Source organism: Cololabis saira, chromosome 15 (assembly GCF_033807715.1).
Source record: "Cololabis saira isolate AMF1-May2022 chromosome 15, fColSai1.1, whole genome shotgun sequence".
In the NCBI taxonomy this organism is placed as follows: domain Eukaryota; kingdom Metazoa; phylum Chordata; class Actinopteri; order Beloniformes; family Belonidae; genus Cololabis; species Cololabis saira.
In genome coordinates, this window is record NC_084601.1 from 15,430,690 (window position 1) to 15,452,193 (window position 21,504).

Sequence of the window (21,504 nt, forward strand, 5' to 3'; positions counted from 1 at the left end):
TTTCTTGGAGCGTGTGCACATATGTACGTCGGGGCCCCTTTGATAATCCATATGAAATAAATTAGTACAATATAGTCTTGAAAGCATGTCTCAAACGTGGTATCATTTAGAGGATATAGATTTATTTATTTTTTTCAAATCCAGTTACAAAAGGGCTGCAGAAATGTTTCACGGCAAAACAGTAGGTGCGGTCGCATAATATTTGCGGTTATTTCCGCATTGATTACTATCACGAAATTGCGAATAAGTAGCTCTAAAGTGTGCACGTGTAACATAGATTAAATCGTTTTCTTTTACAAAATGCATATTTTTAATATATTTTATATATATATATATATATATATATATATATATATATATATATATATATATATATATATATATATATATATATATATATATATATATATATATATATATATATATATATATATATATAGGCTACATATATAAAGCATTGACAATATTGGTATATCTGCAACCATCCTGAATTAGTAAAATTGTGCTTGTTTATTACTAGTAATTTCTATATTTGTTTCTGATAATGAAATACTAATAACAGAGTGAGACTTGTTCATAGCTTCTCATGAAGCCGTTTATTATTTGCCCTCTCGTTATCACTTCCATAGGCCTACATATTTGTATCTTCACCGCCATTAACAAACTCTCTAATAACATGCGAGTAGCCTGAGCTTTGGTGTAACGTTACGCTTAAACGGAACTCAAAATACGTGTAAAGTCTGTTGGTGCTTTGCTCCTTTTAAAATTTAAGGGCGTCGAGAGTGGTGAAAAAGAGAAGACAAAAATACGCTTTATTGAACTGCGGTTTCGTTTATAAAACGCGCCTAAACGACCTAAACACAAATAGGCCTATAAACAAAGAAATCTGCACGGTGAGACTCAAAATAGTATAGTCCTGTATTTATTCTCTTTATACGGGATTAAAGTAAATGTTACAAATAACAAAAATGCATTTATCCGGACTAAAAGGGAAGCCGAAAATAATATTTGTTAAGGGGAAAAAAAATAAACTGAGTTTATGTTTTACAAGAAATATCACCGTGTAAATGTTTACTCTGTTCTATCATGAACCTCCTGGCGGTTTCAGAGGATAAACTTTGAGTTTTGTAATATTACTGGTGTTTTATTTATTACAAGCAGATAAAATAGACCCTGGCCAACACCCCTACAAGGCCACAGGCAATTCAGCACGCACAGATTCTCTGCACTCTGCGGATAGGACTGCATTCACAGAAGAGGGTGAAAAAAATAAAGGTACAAAGTGTCCATAACGTGCATTCTAGTCGCAGACTATCACCTCTGTAGTACGTGCACATTATTTGGCCGGCAGACATCAAACGAGCCGAGGAGGGGAGGGAAGGATAGACTGTGCCCCTGTTTGTGCACTATACAGTTGCAAGGGGACAAACAAGAATAGACAAACACCTTCAGAGCAGGACAAGACGCCACCATGCCAATGGCTCTCAGGCTGTAAACCTAAATCAGCCTGTTTTTCGCCCTGCAGTTTACCGCAGGGGCTATTCACTTCTTTTGCCTCTGCAGATAACAGCCTGTCTGGCGGATCTAAATATCGCCATAAAGCCCTTCCCCTCCTTTTGTGTGAGCCACTACTGCGCAGCGGAAGCATCCGGTCTCATTGCCCACGGAGGTCGCTGTTGGCCCATTCACCTTCCCCTTCCCCTCCACTGCAGTGGTCGTAACCGAGGCCTTGTCTGGCGCGTCTGCGTCACCACTACTCACGGAAAACACTCACGGCTTTCCACTTAATCCCGAGTCCACGTCGCATACCGCGGCTCGGCTTTGATCACCTTGATATTCGACACATGCCCCCTCTGGCTTATTTTCCCATGCAGGAACAAAAACAAGTCAAGAGGAATGTAAAGAAAACACTCCAGGAGACAGATTGAGAACATGCACCGCAGCCAGCCCTCCCCGATTTATTATTCGGGGAGCTCTGCGACGTCCTTTTCCACAACACCTCTCCACATTTATTTTCTTTTTTTAGACAAATCCCGTCACCTTTGTGTCCCCCGATTTGCTTTCAGCTTGCATGGTCACGATGTTTGAAACTGGGGCAATCAAGACAGTTTCATGTTGCAGAGTTAGAAATGGACCCCAACAACATGAAACTACCTAAACCACTCGACAGTCGATCCGGGCCTCAAGCGAAACACAATCACCGAATTCATAATGCACCGTGCAGGTCGCTTCCGTCAGCGTGCGTCCAAAAAGTCGTCTGTATAAATGGGAGTGCAACTCGGTTTGCACACAATAAAGAGGAGCCGCTGCAAACAAGGCGCAAAATGGACAGATTCACAAAGAGTACTGCACTTACCCGATCCACGATATGGTAATCCCAGTGATTTCCAGTCTCAAGTGTAAAGTATTTTATCCACGGCGTGTGTATTTGTGTGTGCTGTGAGACGGGCCTCCTCTTCGTCCGAAAGGCTCTCTCACAACTGAAGCTGCTCTTCGAGGAGAGGGAGAAACCTCATATACCAGCCAGTCATAAAACTCTACAATAGCCGGCTGGGCATGCAGCAAGACGGCTTATAGCCTAATATCTTAATTATTTCCGACGGCCATTAGACATTACCCCTTACAACTATTCTTTCTCAGCTGCTCCACAAAAAACACAAGTCCCTGTTGACTGTGTAGGTGTCTGTGTTATTTTGGACTTCGAGTCCTATGTAAAGTGGTATTCCTTCCTGCTGTATAGACCACACAATGTCTGCAAAAAAACCTAAAGATTTTCTATACAGACCCATAGCATAAAAATACAAGCAGCTTCTCCTGAGTGCGAGCTGATAATTTATTAAGCTTACACAAAAACACAATACCATATGTACACAGAAATATACAGTAAAAACATTCCTCCTTCACTTTTTATAATATGTTCGTGTAAAGGTCCTCAACATGAATAAAATTACAATGTATACATTTAACTCATACATAGATTAGGGCCTATATCAACTACATCTAATCATCATATGGTGAAGGACTCTCCGCTTGGAGATGTAAGGGTATCATACTCAAGAGTGGTTTTTAAAATTGCGTAAAAAGATGTCAGCAAACTTCATATCATGCAATTCCAATTCCAATAAAAAATAAAATTATATTTTTTTGTCAGTATGGTAGAATACCGTTGGCTACAGATGAGAACAGACCATGCACCCTGCAGGGTACAAACGTGTGTGTTTGTGTCTGAGTGAGTGTGTGTGTGTGTGTGTTTTCGCCGCACTGATTCAACGACACTATCCAACCATACAACAGAGGTAACAGGATCAACAATACAAAAGCACAATATCAGAAAAAAATTATACAAGTCTGTTTTTTTTCTCTATGATTTCTTTTTCTTTCATTTTCCCCCTCAAGAGGTCACAGACAAGGGATGCACTGATATTGAGCGTGTCTGGAAATGAAAGGAAGTGGCACCCCGCAGTGAAATGAGTCATTGTGTGGACAAAGTGGCGCGGGAGGACTGGTGTAGGAGGGTGGGTGTCATTGATTTCACCTATTCTCCTCTGCGTGGACGCAATCACCTCGTTCATCACGAAAATCCGTAGTTGGAGGTAAGCTCCCGGATTCTGTTCTCCCTCGTCATTTTCTTCAGTTTCATCCTGCGGTTCTGAAACCAGATCTTAACCTGTCTGTCCGTCAGGTGGACGCTCTTACTGATCTCTAGGCGGCGCTCTCGGGTCAGGTACATGTTGAAGAGGAACTCCTTCTCCAGCTCTAGTGTTTGGTGCTTGGTGTAGGGACAACGTTTCTTTCGGCCGCTTTTAGCCGTCAGCCAGTTGGCCGTGCTTTCTCCTTTTGCGTCTCCTGAAGAAAAATGTCATATGAACGGTTTAAAAGAGTGCAGCATGGAAATAACTGAGATGTGTTTGAGAGGGTAAAAAATGGAAAGTGACCAACAAAGAGTTCATGGATATTGTTTGTGTTATGTTAGTACAAAATAAAATTTAAAGTACAATTCAACTTACTGTAATACACGTCTTTGGTAAAATATATTTGCTATTATAAACCAAGGCTTTGCTGTGAGAACCGTAACATAAAAGTACTTTGTTATAACTCCAAAATAAACTACTCTATAAAATCTGTTCAGTATTAATATATTTAAACACCTGCTGTGTATTAAGAAAGTAAAGTTTGTATTGACATATTAGAAACTATAAATGATACATTAAAGACTGTCTTTTTCCACACATGCGTGTCTCCTGCGTAAAGTATTGTTTCTTTGTTTTGCTCAGGCATATTTACAGCTATCATGATGATAATGGTTGATATAACATTTAAAGCAACAACAATTTTAAACATTATATTCTCACATTTACACTGAATACAATTAGAAGCATATCAGCGAAGATAATATCCAGCCCTATACTGACACGAAGGCCTTCTGCCCAGCATTAACGCAGCGACCGAAGGAAAACCAACAAATACTATACTTTTTGCATCCAAATACTATACTTTTTGCATCAATTAAAAATAAGTATGTGGTTATTATACATCTATATTATAAGCATGGATGATCACACCAAATCAAATCCGAAACTACATCAGATTTTTTTGGTTTTATTTATTTGACGCATGAAATATTGACGCATCAATTCATACTAAACTCTGATTGCAGAACTGTGTTGAAAAAGCTATGCAAATGCAATGTTTGCAAACAAGGGTTGACTGGGTTCAGTAGCGTAACCCTGTCAAATAAAACTTAGCAGGTGCCAGTCAAAGGGGACTCACTCTACCTGCATGTCAACAAAACAAGAATGGCCACACCTAACCATAATACTGAACACTTAATACCTTTATTAGCCAATGCTGGTCTTTCTTTGTCATGCTCCTCTGTTTCGTCAGCTGAGGAGGCTTCCCCATCCGAGGAGTCCCGCGCCTCCTCGGCGGCCGCAGCAGCAGCAGCAGCGTGCGGCTGCGGGTCAGCGTTTCCCGAGGACGCGGGCTCCTCGGCGTCCCTCTCTTCCTGCGCCGGGGCATGAGCAGCAGTCGAGGTTGGTGGCGTGTGGAAGCGAGCGGGAGCAGTGGGGTGTGGGCCAAAATGAGAATGGGAAGGGTTCGACTGAGGGACGTTGGTGTTGTAAAGTTTATGAGAATGTGTGTGCGTCTGAGACAAGCGGAAGTAGCCCGGCACAGGCACTGAACCCCCGCCGCCTCCGCCGCCGCCGCCGCCATCGGTAACTGTACAAGAACTCGACCCGAGGCCGGCTGCAGTTAACCTTGAATATGTAAAGTCTTCTGCGGTGGAGGCTTTGGGGCACTTGGACTGCTCGTACAGGCAGTAGGTGCTCTCTTCTTTGATATTCTGCGGGAAGGAGCAGGGTGCGACCTGAGGACCCACCGGGTGCTCTTGGTCCATTCGACATGACCTCTGCGCGTCCATCCACATCTCCATGCTGGACATGTAGGAACCCGAGGCGGAAACCATAGATTGCGGACCCACCTCTGTCCGTTTAGCCATACCTGGGAAGTATCCATAGTTGTGTAGTCCGTAAGGCACTTCTGCTGCGGTGCTGTGAGGCACGCACACTGCGCTCCCGGCGTAGTGACCTCCGCCGCTCTCGGTGCGACCGCTGATCAGAGAATCCACCAAGAACGCATTTCCTGACGGACTGTCTGAACATGACATTATTGTGGTGTATTTTGGCGAAGGAAGAAGATAGCCCTTTCTGGCTGACATTTCTCGTGCAAAACATGCTGGATATGATTAGAAGCACCCCCTCTCCACCGATCTGACCGCTAAGCCAATGGAAATGCCGGATCCTGGGTAGTCCCTCCCACCCTGAACCTACGTAGCATTAGGAACAATATCCATCATGGAGCCCAGGCAGAGAGCTAAGACGGCACAGCAATCAGCGTGTTCCCTCACCTTGTATGAATACACCCTGTACAAAAGGGAGGAGATCCAACACTGCTCAAAGTTGTAAAATACTTATTTATGTTTGAAAAGAATGCTATTCATAGAAGCTTCCTTTAATGGGTTTTTGGTATATTTCCTCCACTAAGGCACTGATTTAAATCACTTTTTTTCCACCACATCTCAAAAATAATCTATAGGTTCAACAAAGTAAAAAATAAACTACAGCAAAACAAGACTCTAAAATTATAGTATTTTTGTCATTTGAAAAGTAAAGTCGAAAGATTCCTTTTTAAGTGTTTTTTTTCTGTTTGGTTACAGAGCAATCAAGATTACTTTACACTCGGCGGATTTGGCCTGAAAGTGGAAAATCAAGTAGACATCAAATAAAGCCACGGGAGTCCGTGGTAATAACATTTATTTATCTGTATAGGCTACAGAGAATTCGCCTCTGGCAAAAATGACTTAGCAAAGGAAAAAAACAAATTTAAAGCCATTTTATTTGGTGCATCCTTGAGCCTTGAGCCAATCGGTCTTCTTTGCATACACACACACACACACAACAAAAAACGTGGACATTCTTGCTTATGGCATGTTTAAAAAGTATACCATTTTAAGGATTTTTTTTAAATTCCACGATTTGTTCAATGATAATTATATCCGTAATAGTAAATGTACACGTTCAAAAATTCATCACTTTTCTATATTCTTGCCTAAAGCATCGCACCTCACGTGTTTGAAGTAAAACTGAATTATTAGAAATCCACCTAGATTCATCGGCATATTTTCAAAATATTTCCGTGTGTGTGTGTTAACGACATCAAAATTACATGAACCAATGAAAATAAAATATACTTTAATGAGTACGGGGGAACAGAAAGAAAAACGTCGGTGTCTCTCACACAACCAGAGAGAAGCCACAAGCTCAACAAAATTGCTGTAAATAATAATGCCTGTCTTTCTTTATGTAACACATTTAAATGAAAACACAGCACAGTTTATATTTTGTGCAAGTTATCATGGAATAATTATTTTAGAGTTTTCATTAGCACCGAGTTACATTAATCAAATATCTTCGCTGTTTTGGGAATAAAGACGTTTGCATGCTTCCTAAAGGTACACATTTGGGCTATTGAAAGGTTAATCCTGTATGCGGTTCGTTTTAGGACAAGGCTGTAACTACAAGAATAGACTGCATATAATTCCAGTATACAACTGTCGTCACCCACCGCTAGAGATAAATAATTAAATGGTAAAATGGCGAAGGTAATACACGTTTAGATGTGTCTATCTGCCAAAGTATTGATGAATAAAAGTGCCTCAGCAGTGGAGTAGACCTAAAGCGCTCAGCTCATACCCTAATACACAAGTCAATCCAATTTGGGCCAGTAAAAGCCGCAATAAAACTTCTTCAACTCGTCGAGTCCTTGGACATGTGCACAGTATTGCGTTTTGCAGGTTGGAGCTAATATTGACCAGCTTTATCATTACCGGGCCCAGATGGCTTCACGCACCCCTGGCTTTTGTTTGCACCCTGTTGTAATGAAGAAATTTGTCAGAAATTCATAAATTGAGCACATTTAGGCTCCAAAAATTACTCACAAAGCCCATTTACACATTAGAAAGCTACAATTTTTCCATGTCGACTGTTATTAACAATAGTCATTGAAAAGGGAAATATTCCAAACGACGTAAGTAAAAATGAGTTGACTAAAAGGAATAAAATAAAAAATCATACAAGAAGCCACGTACATATTAAACTGACATAAGATGGATTTTTCTCCAGTGCTTGGGACCTTCAAACGCACCAAGCAGGCTTTCTTTCACCGCGACTTCCTCCCAAATTATATCAAATTATCCACAGTGTTATCTCCTTAAATACAGATCAACTACAAGCATACTCCAAAAGCCTGCGTGCTGTCTCCACACACTGACCCTCTCTTTGTGCGACATGTGAGCCCGCAAGGTAACCAAATACGTCAATTAATAATGTTAGCCGGTATTAAGTTGTGTTGGCGTGCACACTTCACGATGCCGAAGTAGCATGGTGGGGCCTATCGATATCTCTGCGTTACAGTTATTAATTGTAGCTATTAAATCTTCATTTTCACAGCTGCCCGGCTATTATATCCTGAAAACACTTCACTCTGACCACTGGCTTTGATCAGGCCCATATAATCGTGAAGAGGCCGTTTGAGTCGTATCATGTTCGTCCTGAGTGCAGTTATGAACAATAATGCGGCGTTTTATTACATCCAGCGGAAGCATTTATTTTTCACGAGAGACAAAGGAGGAAAAGAAAAAAAAAAGACTCGGTCCACGCACATTAAGGTCCAGAACAGCCAAGTGACACCTAATCGCAAAAAGTTCAGCTCTGTGTCCGTGACAGGAAGGAAAGGGAGACGCGATTGCTGCCCTATCACAATCAAATCGACCTGCTCATAACAGCGTGTATGTACTATTTGGCACGCACAGAGACCACTGTGTTTTGGAAGAGGATCAAATACTTTTGAGAGGAAAAAGAATGAACGTGCAAGGCATGTGCCGTGATTTAAAATGGGTTAAATATGGCTGCTGAAGGGACCCAGACTCTGCCGACTGCATTCTAGCGTTTAGACACTAAATGCGCCCACTGCTATTAATCGAGGAGGAGTTTTACAAACACAAAACATTTGTTGTTGGATTGAGCTGCAGAGCTCTTCAGATACGAGCAGGGGTATGTGATACTCCAACCATTAAAAAGGTTTAGCTCAGCGAAATTAATAGCACATGCACCATGAAGTCTTAGCACATGTGTTGCCTTATTAGGCTTCAAAACGACTTTCCCTTCAGCACGACAGACATCGGAAAGAACTGCAAGGACCCTTGTGTCAGCCCAACGGGCCTCGCACGCTAGAGGAGTCTGGAGCCCCAATGTACACGCTGGAACATTTTCCTGAACACATTATACAAGCGCCATGCTTTCCTGGCAACTTTTACCTGTGCGTATTTGAAGTGAGCTTGGAGATCAGAGGATCCAAGGCCATGACTTTGGTCCCAATAGCGCCGCCCGGTGGTAGCAGTGTCCAATTCCTGAGAGCACCCTTCTTCTCTTGACTGATTCGAGGTGGATAAACCACACGAGGGGGAAAAGCTTCTCAAATGAAGTTGATACAGCAAGCGAGCAGCGACTCTCCCTATCCGTCCTCTCCCTGTCGTTGCTATCGCCTCCTTGGTAACACAGTTAATAACCTTGGGGCTCAGACGGTTTATTGCACTGCACTCCAATTGTACAAATGCTCCAGACTCTCAGACAGCTTTTATGGCGGCGTTGCTGTGGCAACGGGGAGGATGTCCCATAATTAGGGACGGAATTCCAGCGCGCAGTAAAGGATGCGCAAGGCAAGGCCGGACTATGGCAGAGAGAGGCAACCATAAACTTCAGCCTCTCTCCCCACGTTTATGGCCCTTTTGACTGTCATATATGAACGCCAATGCGCTGCGGCCAGCTCCCATAAACACAGTGATAACAACAGCAAATATGGCGACCCTCGCCAAAGGAGACTGTTGCTGAATGAGTGCTTCCACCGCTAGTCAGCAAACTGACAGCTTGCAAGCACAGAAACAGAGGAACACTCAGAGAGAGATTTGTTGGAATACAAAATGGTACAAAGCTAGATGTTTGGCAACAGTGCATTCTGCTGAGATGAATAAAAGTGGCTCAATAAGCTGCGTACTGTGTTGGAAAACAAAGATTCCCTTCAGAGGGAATTCTGAAGTTGTCAAAAAAATCACATAAAGTTCAAAACACAGCGGGACTTCTTTAATAATATTTGGAAACACAACAACAGAAATATAATTCAGACTGTAGGAGAACATTTGAGTGTGTAATTTATTTTGAGTCCACAAGTAAATATGTTACACTATTTGACAGTGTTACTTAAGTACCGGTTTAATTTAGTTTACCACTTTATTCTATAAACATTTCTTGAGGTGTATCATTTTTATAAAGATGCAGTACCAACGTTGGTTGGCAAATATTGTGTATTTGAAACCACAGATTTATTTTTCGCTGTTTGCTACGTCGCCAAAAGCTCAGTCTTTACAATCTTCCTCTTGCATGTGCTGATCTTCCGTGCATAAAATAGTCAAATATTTTTTGTGCGCTTGTATTTGGGTCATCGACAGAAGAGAAAGGCAGAAAGACCGAAGAGGAAGTAATGCAAAAAAAAGATGTGACCACAACATTAACAAGATATTTTCCAGCAATCCTTTCATTTGATTTTATTTGGAAATATAGTACAATACACAATAGTTTGGGCATTCCAAGCAATCGATTGAATGCAATGACCCTGACCAGCCTTGCCCTGACAGCACATTTCAAAATGTCGCTTTTTTTTCCTTCTCTTTTTGTACTGTAAGTACCCGAGGATCACGGAATACGACAAAAAAGGAAAAATAATATAAATCAAAATAAAATAAAATCTGCCTTCAATATGAGACCCAAGAGGCCTCCTGCATATACAGGCATGTAGGCTATACACCATATGAATGTTTTGGGCGTGTACCTCAGTGCAACTCCACATTAATCCAGTGGACAAGCTTATGTCATGGTTTGGCCTGCATGATCAATACTCCACTATTAGTCCCCCAGAATCCCGAGAAGGTAGCGTGGATGTGAGCATCTAAAGACACGCAATGTAAAAGAGTCAGCCCCATTTCTGCAGGCAACAAGGGGGACGAATAAAGCGGGCTCTGGGATCAGCTAGGCTCAACATGAAATCCCAACAGCCTGCCTGTAATTGTGACTTGCACAGCCGTGGCAATACGGAAGGAAGTAAACGGGTGGCGACAACATAAATAAGCATAAGAAAAATATCATTCTCATCCGTGCGGGCTCAATATTTGGTCACACCAATATAGATTTGATTAGTCTGCGTGTCGCATATTCACCATCACAATCGACCGATTTACTGATTTTAACCACAGGCCAAATAAAGAAAAATAATCATGATTACAAAATACACCATTAGTGACATTTTTTTAACCCCCCGAGAAAGGGAAATAGGCAAGGTGTCTCTGAGTCACACTAGCACGGGCCTTTGGAAATACACCGTCTTGAAGACATAGCGCATTTTCTACATTTTCCCAAATAAGAGTCTGTGGATCGGATTTAGAGTCCACAAGCTGTCTCAGTTCGTGGTATTTCATATCACTGTTGTCCTCGAACTTGAAATTAACCATTGAGCAGTATTATTGCTGCCGTCGCGGCCATTGTGGTGCACAAAGTACACTTAGAGTCTGTAAACGTAGCCAGTCCCACAGCTGGAGACTCGTGAAGCTGTGTCGAAGGGGGCTGCTGTGTTTCCTAAAGCAAAGGGTTAGACGTGTAATACTGTAATCTGTCTCTGTTCAGTTTCTTCTCCTTCATGCGACGGTTCTGAAACCAAATCTTTACTTGTCGGTCGGTGAGGTTGAGCATCCGAGACAGTTGCAGCCGTTTTTCTTTATTTATGTACACGCTGAAAAAGAATTCTCTCTCAAGTTCTCTTATCTGATATTTGGAATAAGGGCACCTTTTCTTGCGGGTCCGCTGTCCACCTGCAAGCAAGAAAAAGGACAGAAAAAGGTTCACTGGTTACTAAAAGAAATACAAACATTTCAAATTAACCATGACAATTTCAAGGGCGGAAAAAAGGTTTATTTGACTTGGATGAAACCAGTTACACTTACATGCTCGATAAAGTATTCCTTGCTTAAAATATTATCTATATTTAATGATTTCAATACTTATTGTTTCACAATATTACACAATTTACACTGGTTCGCTACTTGGGACACGCTTCTTTTGATTAATTTTCAAAGATCAAAATAAATGTTACGATATAATATCGATATATATATATATATATATATATATATATATATATATATATATATATATATATATATATATATATATATATATATATATATATATATATATATATATATATACAAATATATATATACACACATATACACACAGAGCCGTGCATGGGTTTATTTAAAAATACAAAGAGGGCAAATGTACAAGTGGGAGCACAAACTCTATGTTAGTTTTAACAGCAAGGCTCGTGTGTGCAAAACCTTAAAACACAGACACCACCCTCATTACATGCAAGGGCTCCTTTAACGCAAAGAAAGCGTGAAACACCACGTTCGTAATAAATGGAAACAACCTTGGTCAGTGAGAGGAATCCACTTCCATAATAACTGTGTGCTTACTGAAAACGTCAGGGAGTGTTACAGAAAAATCACTGGCCTGCTGTCTTTCACGGCCAATTTCAATTCCAAACACGTGATCCTGCAGTTTATAACAAAGTTTTGTTGGGGGTTGGGGTGGGGGAAGTGGGGGGTCTACAGGCCCTCTATAAACCTTATATGCTTATAAAACAGCATATAAAATTTTTAACAGCAGCGCGCAAGATTGCAAACTTTCTCTCATAACCAAGGCGCTGACTTTAATACGTACTGCTGCTGCTGGATTTCTCCTCATTGTTGCCGGAAGATAACTCGGGGCTGCTTGTTTCATCCCGCTGCTCCTTCGCGTCGGCGTCCCGGCAAGATGGTGCATGATCCGGCGCAGAGCTGGGCTGCTTGCTCGCCGTTTTTTCCCCTGAGAAGGCGTTTGTGGAGGAGCTCTCCGCCGCGTTTCCGTAAGCCGTCTCGTAAAACTGGTCGAAGGCTTGGGGCAGGACGCCATTTCTTCCCACATTCCCGTAGAAATTGCCAGCAGAGGAGCCCGTGCCTGCGTGGTGGTGGTGGTGGTGGTGGTGGTGATAGGCGGCAGCTGCGGCCGCGGGGCTGTTTTTCCCGAACATGTCCCCCACGACAGCGGTCTGCGCCGAGAGACAGTCCCGGTGCACCATGTCCTCCGCGCTGGGGTAGCACTGGGGCAAGTTCCCCCGGTGCGGCCATTTACCCGACGCATCAATGGCCGCGTAGTCCCTGAATGTCACCTCTCTGACAGGCTGGACCTGCGGCAGGTTGGAGGAGTACGAGTATGTCATGGGGCGGGTGGACGGGGTCTGGGATAAAAATGAGGGAAGACCGGAGAAATCTGCCCCCGCCGACACGTAGTAAGTGCAACTGGGCAAATACATGTTCGACCCGACGGGGACCCTTTCGTCGAAATCCATCATTGTAGATCAGCCACTTCTATGGCGCTATGTTGGGGTTTGATTCCTCTACAGCCGCCCCGAACATGGCTCTGAAGCGCCGTGCCTCTTGCCTCTTTGAAGCAGGTTCGCTAAGCAGAAATTTAGAGACGTAAGCTGACGTGGAGAGCCATCTCCATCCACTCCACTGAGGAGGAGGTCACGTGACCACGCGGCAGAAATTGACAGATTTTCAAGCTCGGTATGTGTGAGCGTGTTTGTGTGTGTGTGTGTGTGTGTGTGTGTGCGTATCTGTGTGTGCGCGCGTCCTGGCGTGTGCGTGCCCGTGGGTGTGTAGGCTTTGGAAAGAGAAAGAGTTTGTAGGAGTGTAATCGACATGATTGCCATGTGTCATGGAGCTTGACATTGGTAGATGATCGCCATATCAGATTAAAATGAATTCCAATTGTCATGCACAGAAATCGAGAGAAGTCCAAAGTATAACCGGATGGTGGCTCTTAAGAAGGAATGTTTTGAACAGAAATGCCAGGAAAAATGTCCTCTTGAATGTCCCCCAGTAAAAGTGGAAAAAAATGATAAACATTTGTTGTTATTGTAGCATTTCCTATTATTTCTTGTTTAAAATCCCACATAAATTAAATGCAAAACCCAAAAGGATTGCGCACGCTCAATCGCTGATGCACATATGAGCATAATAACGACTAAACCAGCATCAATGTGCGGTTAGAGACCTTTATTAATATAAAAAACGAGCATCTCAAAGGCTGCTTTTAGAGATCTTAGTCATCATCATTTGGTGGTTTTACAACATGGCATTTGGCACAGTGGGCATTTGTTTATCAGGGTCATGTTCAAAGTAGCGGCTAATGTTTCAAATGGATGCAACCTTGAACTAAAATCAGCATATCAGCACGAGTTTTCGATAAATAAATACTGGACATCATCATGAAATCCACAACCTCAAAGTTGAACGTGAACGTTAACAGTTTGAGCTGTCCGTGAAAAATGTCACCTTTAAATGCGGGTGCTTAAATGTAAAAAAAAAAAAAAATGTATGAACATTTTGACACAGCAATTATAATAATTCCATGTAAGTCAAAAGTAATAACTATCAGCTACTTGACTGGAGGGATCGGGGGATTATTGAAAGCGATACGCCAGAACTAAGGGTGAAAATCTGTTGTCTGGAATCATTACACAGTCTGTTTCATGAGTGATGTTATATAAGCTTGTTGGAAATGTCAAATGTGTAGTTATGGTCGTCCCGCTGCTCTGTTTTGCTTCAAAATAATATTTTATGAATCCACTGGCTCCTCCAAAAGGCGAAATATTTAAGCTCGCTCCCCTTTTACGCACGGCTATTTTGCAATGTTTATGTCATTAAATGGTTTCAAGTTTGGGTGATTCCCCAAATATAAACCGTCTAGCAGTTATCAAAGCAATCTAATGTTTAGTTACATCATATATATATATATATATATATATATATATATATATATATATATATATATATATATATATATATATATATATATATATATATATATATATATATATATATATAACATATATAACATATATATACATACATACATAGTTATATTTATATATAAATACATATACATATATACATAAATAAATATATATATAGTTATATTTATAGGTGGTATTGTCTAGAGCAGTTTATCAAATAGAAAAGTACACCACAACAACATAACCTATATAGAAATACATCTCTGCTATTTCACTTGGTAAACATGCCACACTGCACATTCCCCGGTATCTGCTCTGAGGCCACCGTGCAGCCTGTTTTAGAGAGGCTGCAACCTGACTCTAATGTGCTGTAAACGAGAGACCTGAGCCCGGATTAAGACCGCCGTGGCTGGTCTGGCCCCACAGTCCGATGTGCACATAAGGATCCGAGGAGTTCCTCTTGGCAGAAAGGAGAAATAACCTTGAAATATACCACACAATGACACTTTGTGTGCACTAACCGACGCCTTGTGAGTCTATCAGAACAACACGGAGAAAGAAATGCATGTGCGTGATGGACACTGTCTCGCTTAAAGGCTATTTTATTTGGATAAAATGCAGACACAAACAACTCCGGTGTCTCTGTGACCTCACGCTCCGCCTCTCAGTCAATCTAGACAAATTCTACGAGTTGAGCTAAACCTTTTAAGCTGTAATTGAGGACAGGATGCCCAGGAAAACCAAAGCCAGCTCTGCACAGAACTGCGTTTTATAGCTGCCATAGTATTCTGTAGCGCGTTTCCCCCCTCTCCCCCAAACCAGACAGACACCACAAAACTGGCCAGGCGTGATAGGAAGTCGCCACCTACGCGGACTCAAAGTCAGCAACTGGGGGATTTCAATAATACAGAAACATTTGTCTATACACAGCCAAGGTAAGACTTCCTCTTACGCAAAATAAACATTCAAAACATGATTGGTGGCTTTGAAAATGTATTAAATTATTGTCACAAAAAAAGCAAAACAAACAAAGTCAGGAAAAGCTGAGATACAAATTTATCTCAAATGTGTATTTGTTTGTTTCCTTTAATTGTCAGCCTTCTCTCGGACTCTTTGGCCAGCACTCAGGTGGTGTTTTTGGTCAGCGGCACTCTTGCCCCGCGCGTAAAAGCTCTCAAAGCCAAAGCTTTGTCTGTGCGGTCGACTTCAAGTTCGGGGGAGGGAGAGGGTCCTTCACAGAGAGCAAAGGCCCCACTGTACCCCGGATGGAGTTAATTTAATTGCCTTTTTCGTCCACTCAGGGTTTAGGTTACAAGACTGCCTGATAGTGTGAGCATCGAGCCGTAAGCAAAGGAAAAAAAATGAACTTCACCTTCGCATTAATCTTGAAGATCTATGACCAAATTCGCAGACATGCAGGTTTTATTTTTTATGTCTGAATACCTGGAACACATTCAAGATGTTCCTTGGAGAGCTCGCTTGGACTCTACTTTGTTAATGTCACTCACGATTTGAGCATATACAATATGCACTGGGATGGTTTTTTTTTTTGTTGATTGTTGTTTTTAAACTGTAAGAAAATAGCATACAATCTTTAACTTTTAAATTGAGTTTTTTGGTAATATATAACCAGGAGAGACTATTCATTGGATTGTATACGCAAACAGACAAACCCGTCCTGCTCAAGGACACCGCTTTCTCCTCCTTTGTCTGGCTTGTTGTGTCGCCTATTTGTCCCTATATAAAGCCCAAATACAAACAGGACACTCTGTTTTTTTGGGGAGGGGGGGTTGCTTTTTAGATCAAACCATTAAAAATATAGAAATCATTGGATGGCGGCTTGAATTAAGAGTATCCCTTTATTTGGACGGGTAGAATAGCGAAGCGGATTTTGCTTAAAAGGGGAATGTGACATAGCTCAGTCATTGTGTCATAAAACCTTGTCAGACAACAAGCAAACGACCAAGCGTGGGGAGGACCTGAACGTACAGTTTAAGGCCACGGCAGGTAGACCCAGAGGCTGTAAATGGGGCTAAATGGGACTATTCAGTCCCTTGCAAAGACACCTCCTGTAGTTTTAGTCTTCAAGGGGAATAAAAAAAGCCCATGGCTTTACCACAGGCTGTTTTTGTTTTCATTTTATGGTTGGAAAAATGGGTCACCACAATTTTTTCTCAAAGCTCCGTTTTTGGACCAGCTTTTTCAATTTCAAGATGGAAATACATGTACAGTGTGGGATGCAGGAGTCTGAAGGAGATACACATCTAACCTGACAATAACAAGAGTAGTGGTTAAGGAGAATGTTCTTATATTTGCATTTAAAAGCCAAAGTAACACATCTCAACCACGCGCTATGCAATGGCAACACTTGCAGTGACGACAAAACGAGTTGATGGACGCCTGTATGTGTGTGTTTCTGCCAAAATTATCCTAAAAAAATTACATTTTCACAGTATTGTGGACTCTTTTTTTTAAAGCCAAACAGCAGATATTTTTTTGATGGTGTTGAACTTGAATTGTATTAGATCCGTGATGGCGAGGTCGGGGTTCCGCCGTTAACATGTTGCAGGCGATTCTAAAACCATCAGACTGGAACATGAAACAGTCAGAGCTCGCACTTTGTTGCATACAATTGAACAAGCCCTAATATGTCGATAAATTTGAGCCTGATTCTGTGAGCAACTGTTGCTTTATCCACAGGTGACAGGAAAGTGAGGCGACGGCGACGGCAGCGACAGAGGGCTGCTGGGAACGACCACACAGGCGCCGCGGAGGCCCCGATCAACTCCACGGTCAACGGGACCAGCGCAGGCTCAGAGCGCTGCTGGCTGGCATGGAGGACAGGCCAGGGGGCCGGACACAAGGACATACACTGGACTTCAGTAGGGGAAGAAATGGACATTTACAAAAAGAAATAAAAAAAGGAGTAAGAACAAAGTCCCAAATGAATATAAGTATTAGAGCTTCAGTTTCACTTGAAAAAAGGGAGCTCTAAAAGTATAGCGTTTGCTTAGGAAATATCTACGTGTGTTTAGTGTTGGCTGGAACAATAATAGAACAAACTGAATAGCGCATTCAGGATATTTTGACATCAAAAATGTATTTTATTTTGCATATTCCAAATAGGAAATATCTCTCTGTTATAAGAAAACAAATAATCGAATTTAGTCACCTGAAATTCTCTTTTAAATGGACTACAAAAGCATATTTAGATGTAGAGATATGTGTCCAGGCACGGCATTCTTCACAACAGATAGCTCCCTTTATTTCTTTTTTATTTAGAAACAAAAACTCTTGGACTGCAGACCCGATTTAATGTGCACGTCAGCAAGTGGATGATGTATTCTCATAGATACTGATCATTTCGATCCAGCTCTATCCATATAAAACTTGAGTCTTTTCTATTTCGTTCATTTTTGAATATTTCATATCCAACGTATTAACCTCTTTTATTCCTCCATTGAATCCATTGTATTTTTATGTGGTTTCTTGTGGACCCACGCTAGAGAATAGTTAATACTGAGAGACTCTATTCAAATAATCATTGCGGATTAAACCTAAAACATTATAACATAAAATAAGCATTGTATCTCTCATCACGGGCTATATTTGAACATAAAGATAGATTCATGTGGGCAGTATTCCTGACATATGTGACCGTGAGGACAAGAATTCTTCAATTTATCTATTAGGATTTGGGTGCATTTTATGATAACAAAGGCATAACACGTTTTCTTTGTGTCTTTTATTTATTTATTTTTTTTACTTCAATTAACTATGTGTTCGCTGTAACCCGTGATGAGTGAACTTGATTTTTTCTTTCTTTAAAAGCCTATACATCCTTCACGAATGACCAAAGTAAATGATTTTGCATTAGTATTTCCAGACAAGCAAGATGCCGTGATACCGGGGGGCAGGAAAGCCCCCATGTCTCCAGACGAATCACGCACCAAATGGGTCGTGGAGGAGTCTGCATGTCGTGTAATCTGCTGCTTCTATTTGACCGCTTTGTCGCTCTAGAAATCGCTGTTCAACCATGTTTTTGCGGTGAAATAACGAGATTATCGCCAAGATTACGCGATTAAGCTTGACCAGAGCTGCACCGAGCGCCTGAAGGTTGCAGGCTTGGCCTGGCAGAGACACTGAAGGTCAATGTAAAGAGCAGCTTTGGTCCTGACTGCGCACGCACGCCTGACAGCAGCACGGGAGACATACTGCCCTGCTTTCTGCAGATGTGGACATAAGTCCTACAGCATGTGCAGGGATCTGTTAATTCAATACACAGCATCTAATCTATGGATTTACATCGATTAAATTGTATTAACCTACAGATAAGACGAGACCACACAGACTGCTCTTTGCTTAATGCTATTTATTTGATGAAAATAAGACAACAGACTCACTGTTCATGCACCGCTCTGTCTTCTTTGTTAAACCTTTTTTTAAGAGATAATTTAATGTTGCTGTTTTCAATCACATTTAAATAGCAATTCCTTTCCTTTCTAGGTCTTGTTTTTAATGATTTATGAATGAAGCAAAAAAAATGTATGAAAAAAAACGGATGGGTTTTTACTTTAAAAGGTGTGTATTGGGCTCATTTTATGCGTTAGAATAAGCTGTAGTTCACCCTTCTTCCTTAGTGTGGTAGTAGAGCTCAATTTTAGAAAAACTGCTCCGAGACCCCTCCCTGTCCTTCCACAGTTAAAGATAGCTCATGTGAGGAGCGGGGGAGGACAATGCGCCGCGAGCTTTGGACTGTCACGTTAGGGGACGTCACGGGCTGGAGGCTGGCCCTGCGGGCTTGTTTTGGTTCCTGTTACACCAATAGGAGAACTCCTTACTGCCGCCCGGCCAATGAGCTGCGCTTTACGTGACGTCACATCAGCACCCTTCCGCTTTTGTTCCCTCAGTCCTTTCTCTTTGCAGCGGATACGCAGCGCAGTGGCACATCCTACCTTCTGTCCCATCTTTGAGCTCGTCATTTAACACGTGAGCAGCCGGTGGCGTTCACGTCAGATGTCATGAGAGTGGACGCGCTGTCTTTCACAGGCACGTGGACGAGCGCGAGAACTCGCTCCGGCGTTCAAAAGACTCAAAAAGGCCCAACATTTTTAGCCGAAGGGATGGTCGTTTATGATTTTGAAAGTCTACATATGAAAACACACATACACAAACAAACACATGCGCACGCACGCAAGCACGCACACACACACATACATATATTTATATGAATAGATATAAAGTAGAGTCATTCTTTAACAAATCACTCTATAACGTGCCGTCATAAGTTATCAGCTTCAATAAAGGGACATTCACTTAAGAGTTGGACTTGTGAGCGAGGATGGATCTGTTCTCTTGCCCAACTGTGAAAATTATTTCACAGCTTTATCGAGCAAGGGGAGCGGATTTATAATTATAACTCTTAACTGAGATAGATAGATAGATAGATAGATAGATAGATAGATAGATAGATAGATAGATAGATAGATAGATAGATAGATAGATAGATAGATAGATAGATAGATAGATAGATAGATAGATAGATAGATAGATAGATAGATAGATAGATAGATAGATAGATAGATAGATAGATAGATAGATAGATAGATAGATAGATAGATAGATAGATAGAATGTGTTAAATAAATACTGATGTAAATACTCGCACATTGCTACCATGGAGTAGGCCTAGTCACACTTTTCCGCTCAATGTAAAAATTAAAGGTTTGCCTGCAAATGAATAATAGGATATAACATTGCCTTTCAATTGAAATTATAATTCCAAAGGGCAAAATTTAAAAAAGAAAATTTCAAAAAAGAAGAAAATGCACCAAGCGGGGCTTCAATCCTTTTTTCTTATTAAAAATAGAACTTTACGTGGATATTTGTTTACATATCTTTTAAAATGTGTTCTTAATTCTTGTCAGTGGTTCATTGAGCGCTCATAAAAGTCAAGTCTAAGTGGATTCATCTTAAATATTTGAATACACGAATGTATTCCCGAGGCGTTCAGGGAGGGGGAAAAACGGGGTTTCCTTTACTTTTGATTTTTTTTCATGTAACGAAAATAATATGTGACATATTATTTACGATAATATTACCTAAGTAAATACATTTCTATGGTATAATATTTAAATATTTTACATTCTAGTGCTTTTGAGGGCTAAATGTCTTTGCAATAAATATACATGTAAATATTGTAAATTCACAGGAGTGGGCAGAATATTTGAGTATGTATGTAATATATATTAATATCATATAGATTGATGTAAAAGTGTGTATTTTTTTCTCGTTTCGGTTCTGTTAATGTGAGAGTTGTGGCCAATTGAAGATATCTTTTAAATTAAGCCGCTTATTATTATTATTATTATTATTATTATTATTATTATTATTATTATTATTATTATTATTATTATTATTATTATTATTATTATTATTATTATTATTATTATGTAGCATTATAAGCTTTAGATAGACACTTGACTGCTCTTCACTGGGGGCATGGTACAATGCAGTCACTAGATGGCGGCATGAGCCTGTATTCCAGCAGAGGCCAGCCTCAACAAGTCCTTTCTTCAGGCTGTGAAATGATAGATAAAAGATATATACCTTCTACACACACACACACACACACACACACACACACACACACACACACACACACACACACACACACACATATATATATATATATGTATATATATATATACATACACACACACAACAAAGTCACTTCGCACACAGAGCATTTTCATTGACCTGCACATTTTTGTAAATGCATATTCATTCTCACATGTACAGCAGAGGCAAGAGCACACGCACGTATATATATATATATATATATATATATATATATATATATATATATATATATATATATATATATATATATATATATATATATATATATATACATATACATATATTTATATTTATATATATTTAAAAAAATTGAAGGAGTCCACCCTCAACAGGATTTAGATAAAATTCAACCAGG

The 21,504-nt window shown here is 40.8% G+C and overlaps 2 protein-coding genes across 2 annotated transcripts; both read right to left on the reverse strand.

Annotated features, from left to right (window-relative positions):
• Window positions 1-2,818: 2,818 nt before the first annotated feature.
• Window positions 2,819-8,863, reverse strand: LOC133461627 (homeobox protein Hox-A10). The gene is made up of 2 exons (XM_061742751.1): window positions 4,834-8,863; window positions 2,819-3,846 (listed from the first exon to the last, which is right to left on the reverse strand). The coding sequence occupies exons 1-2, from the start codon at window positions 5,717-5,719 to the stop codon at window positions 3,572-3,574; spliced, it is 1,161 nt and encodes a 386-aa protein (XP_061598735.1). The 5' UTR covers window positions 5,720-8,863; the 3' UTR covers window positions 2,819-3,571.
• A 1,268-nt stretch (window positions 8,864-10,131) lies between these two features.
• Window positions 10,132-13,249, reverse strand: hoxa11a (homeobox A11a). The gene is made up of 2 exons (XM_061742757.1): window positions 12,390-13,249; window positions 10,132-11,476 (listed from the first exon to the last, which is right to left on the reverse strand). Exons 1-2 carry the CDS (start codon window positions 13,057-13,059, stop codon window positions 11,244-11,246), a joined length of 903 nt encoding a protein of 300 aa, XP_061598741.1. The 5' UTR covers window positions 13,060-13,249; the 3' UTR covers window positions 10,132-11,243.
• Between the last annotated feature and the right edge of the window lie 8,255 nt (window positions 13,250-21,504).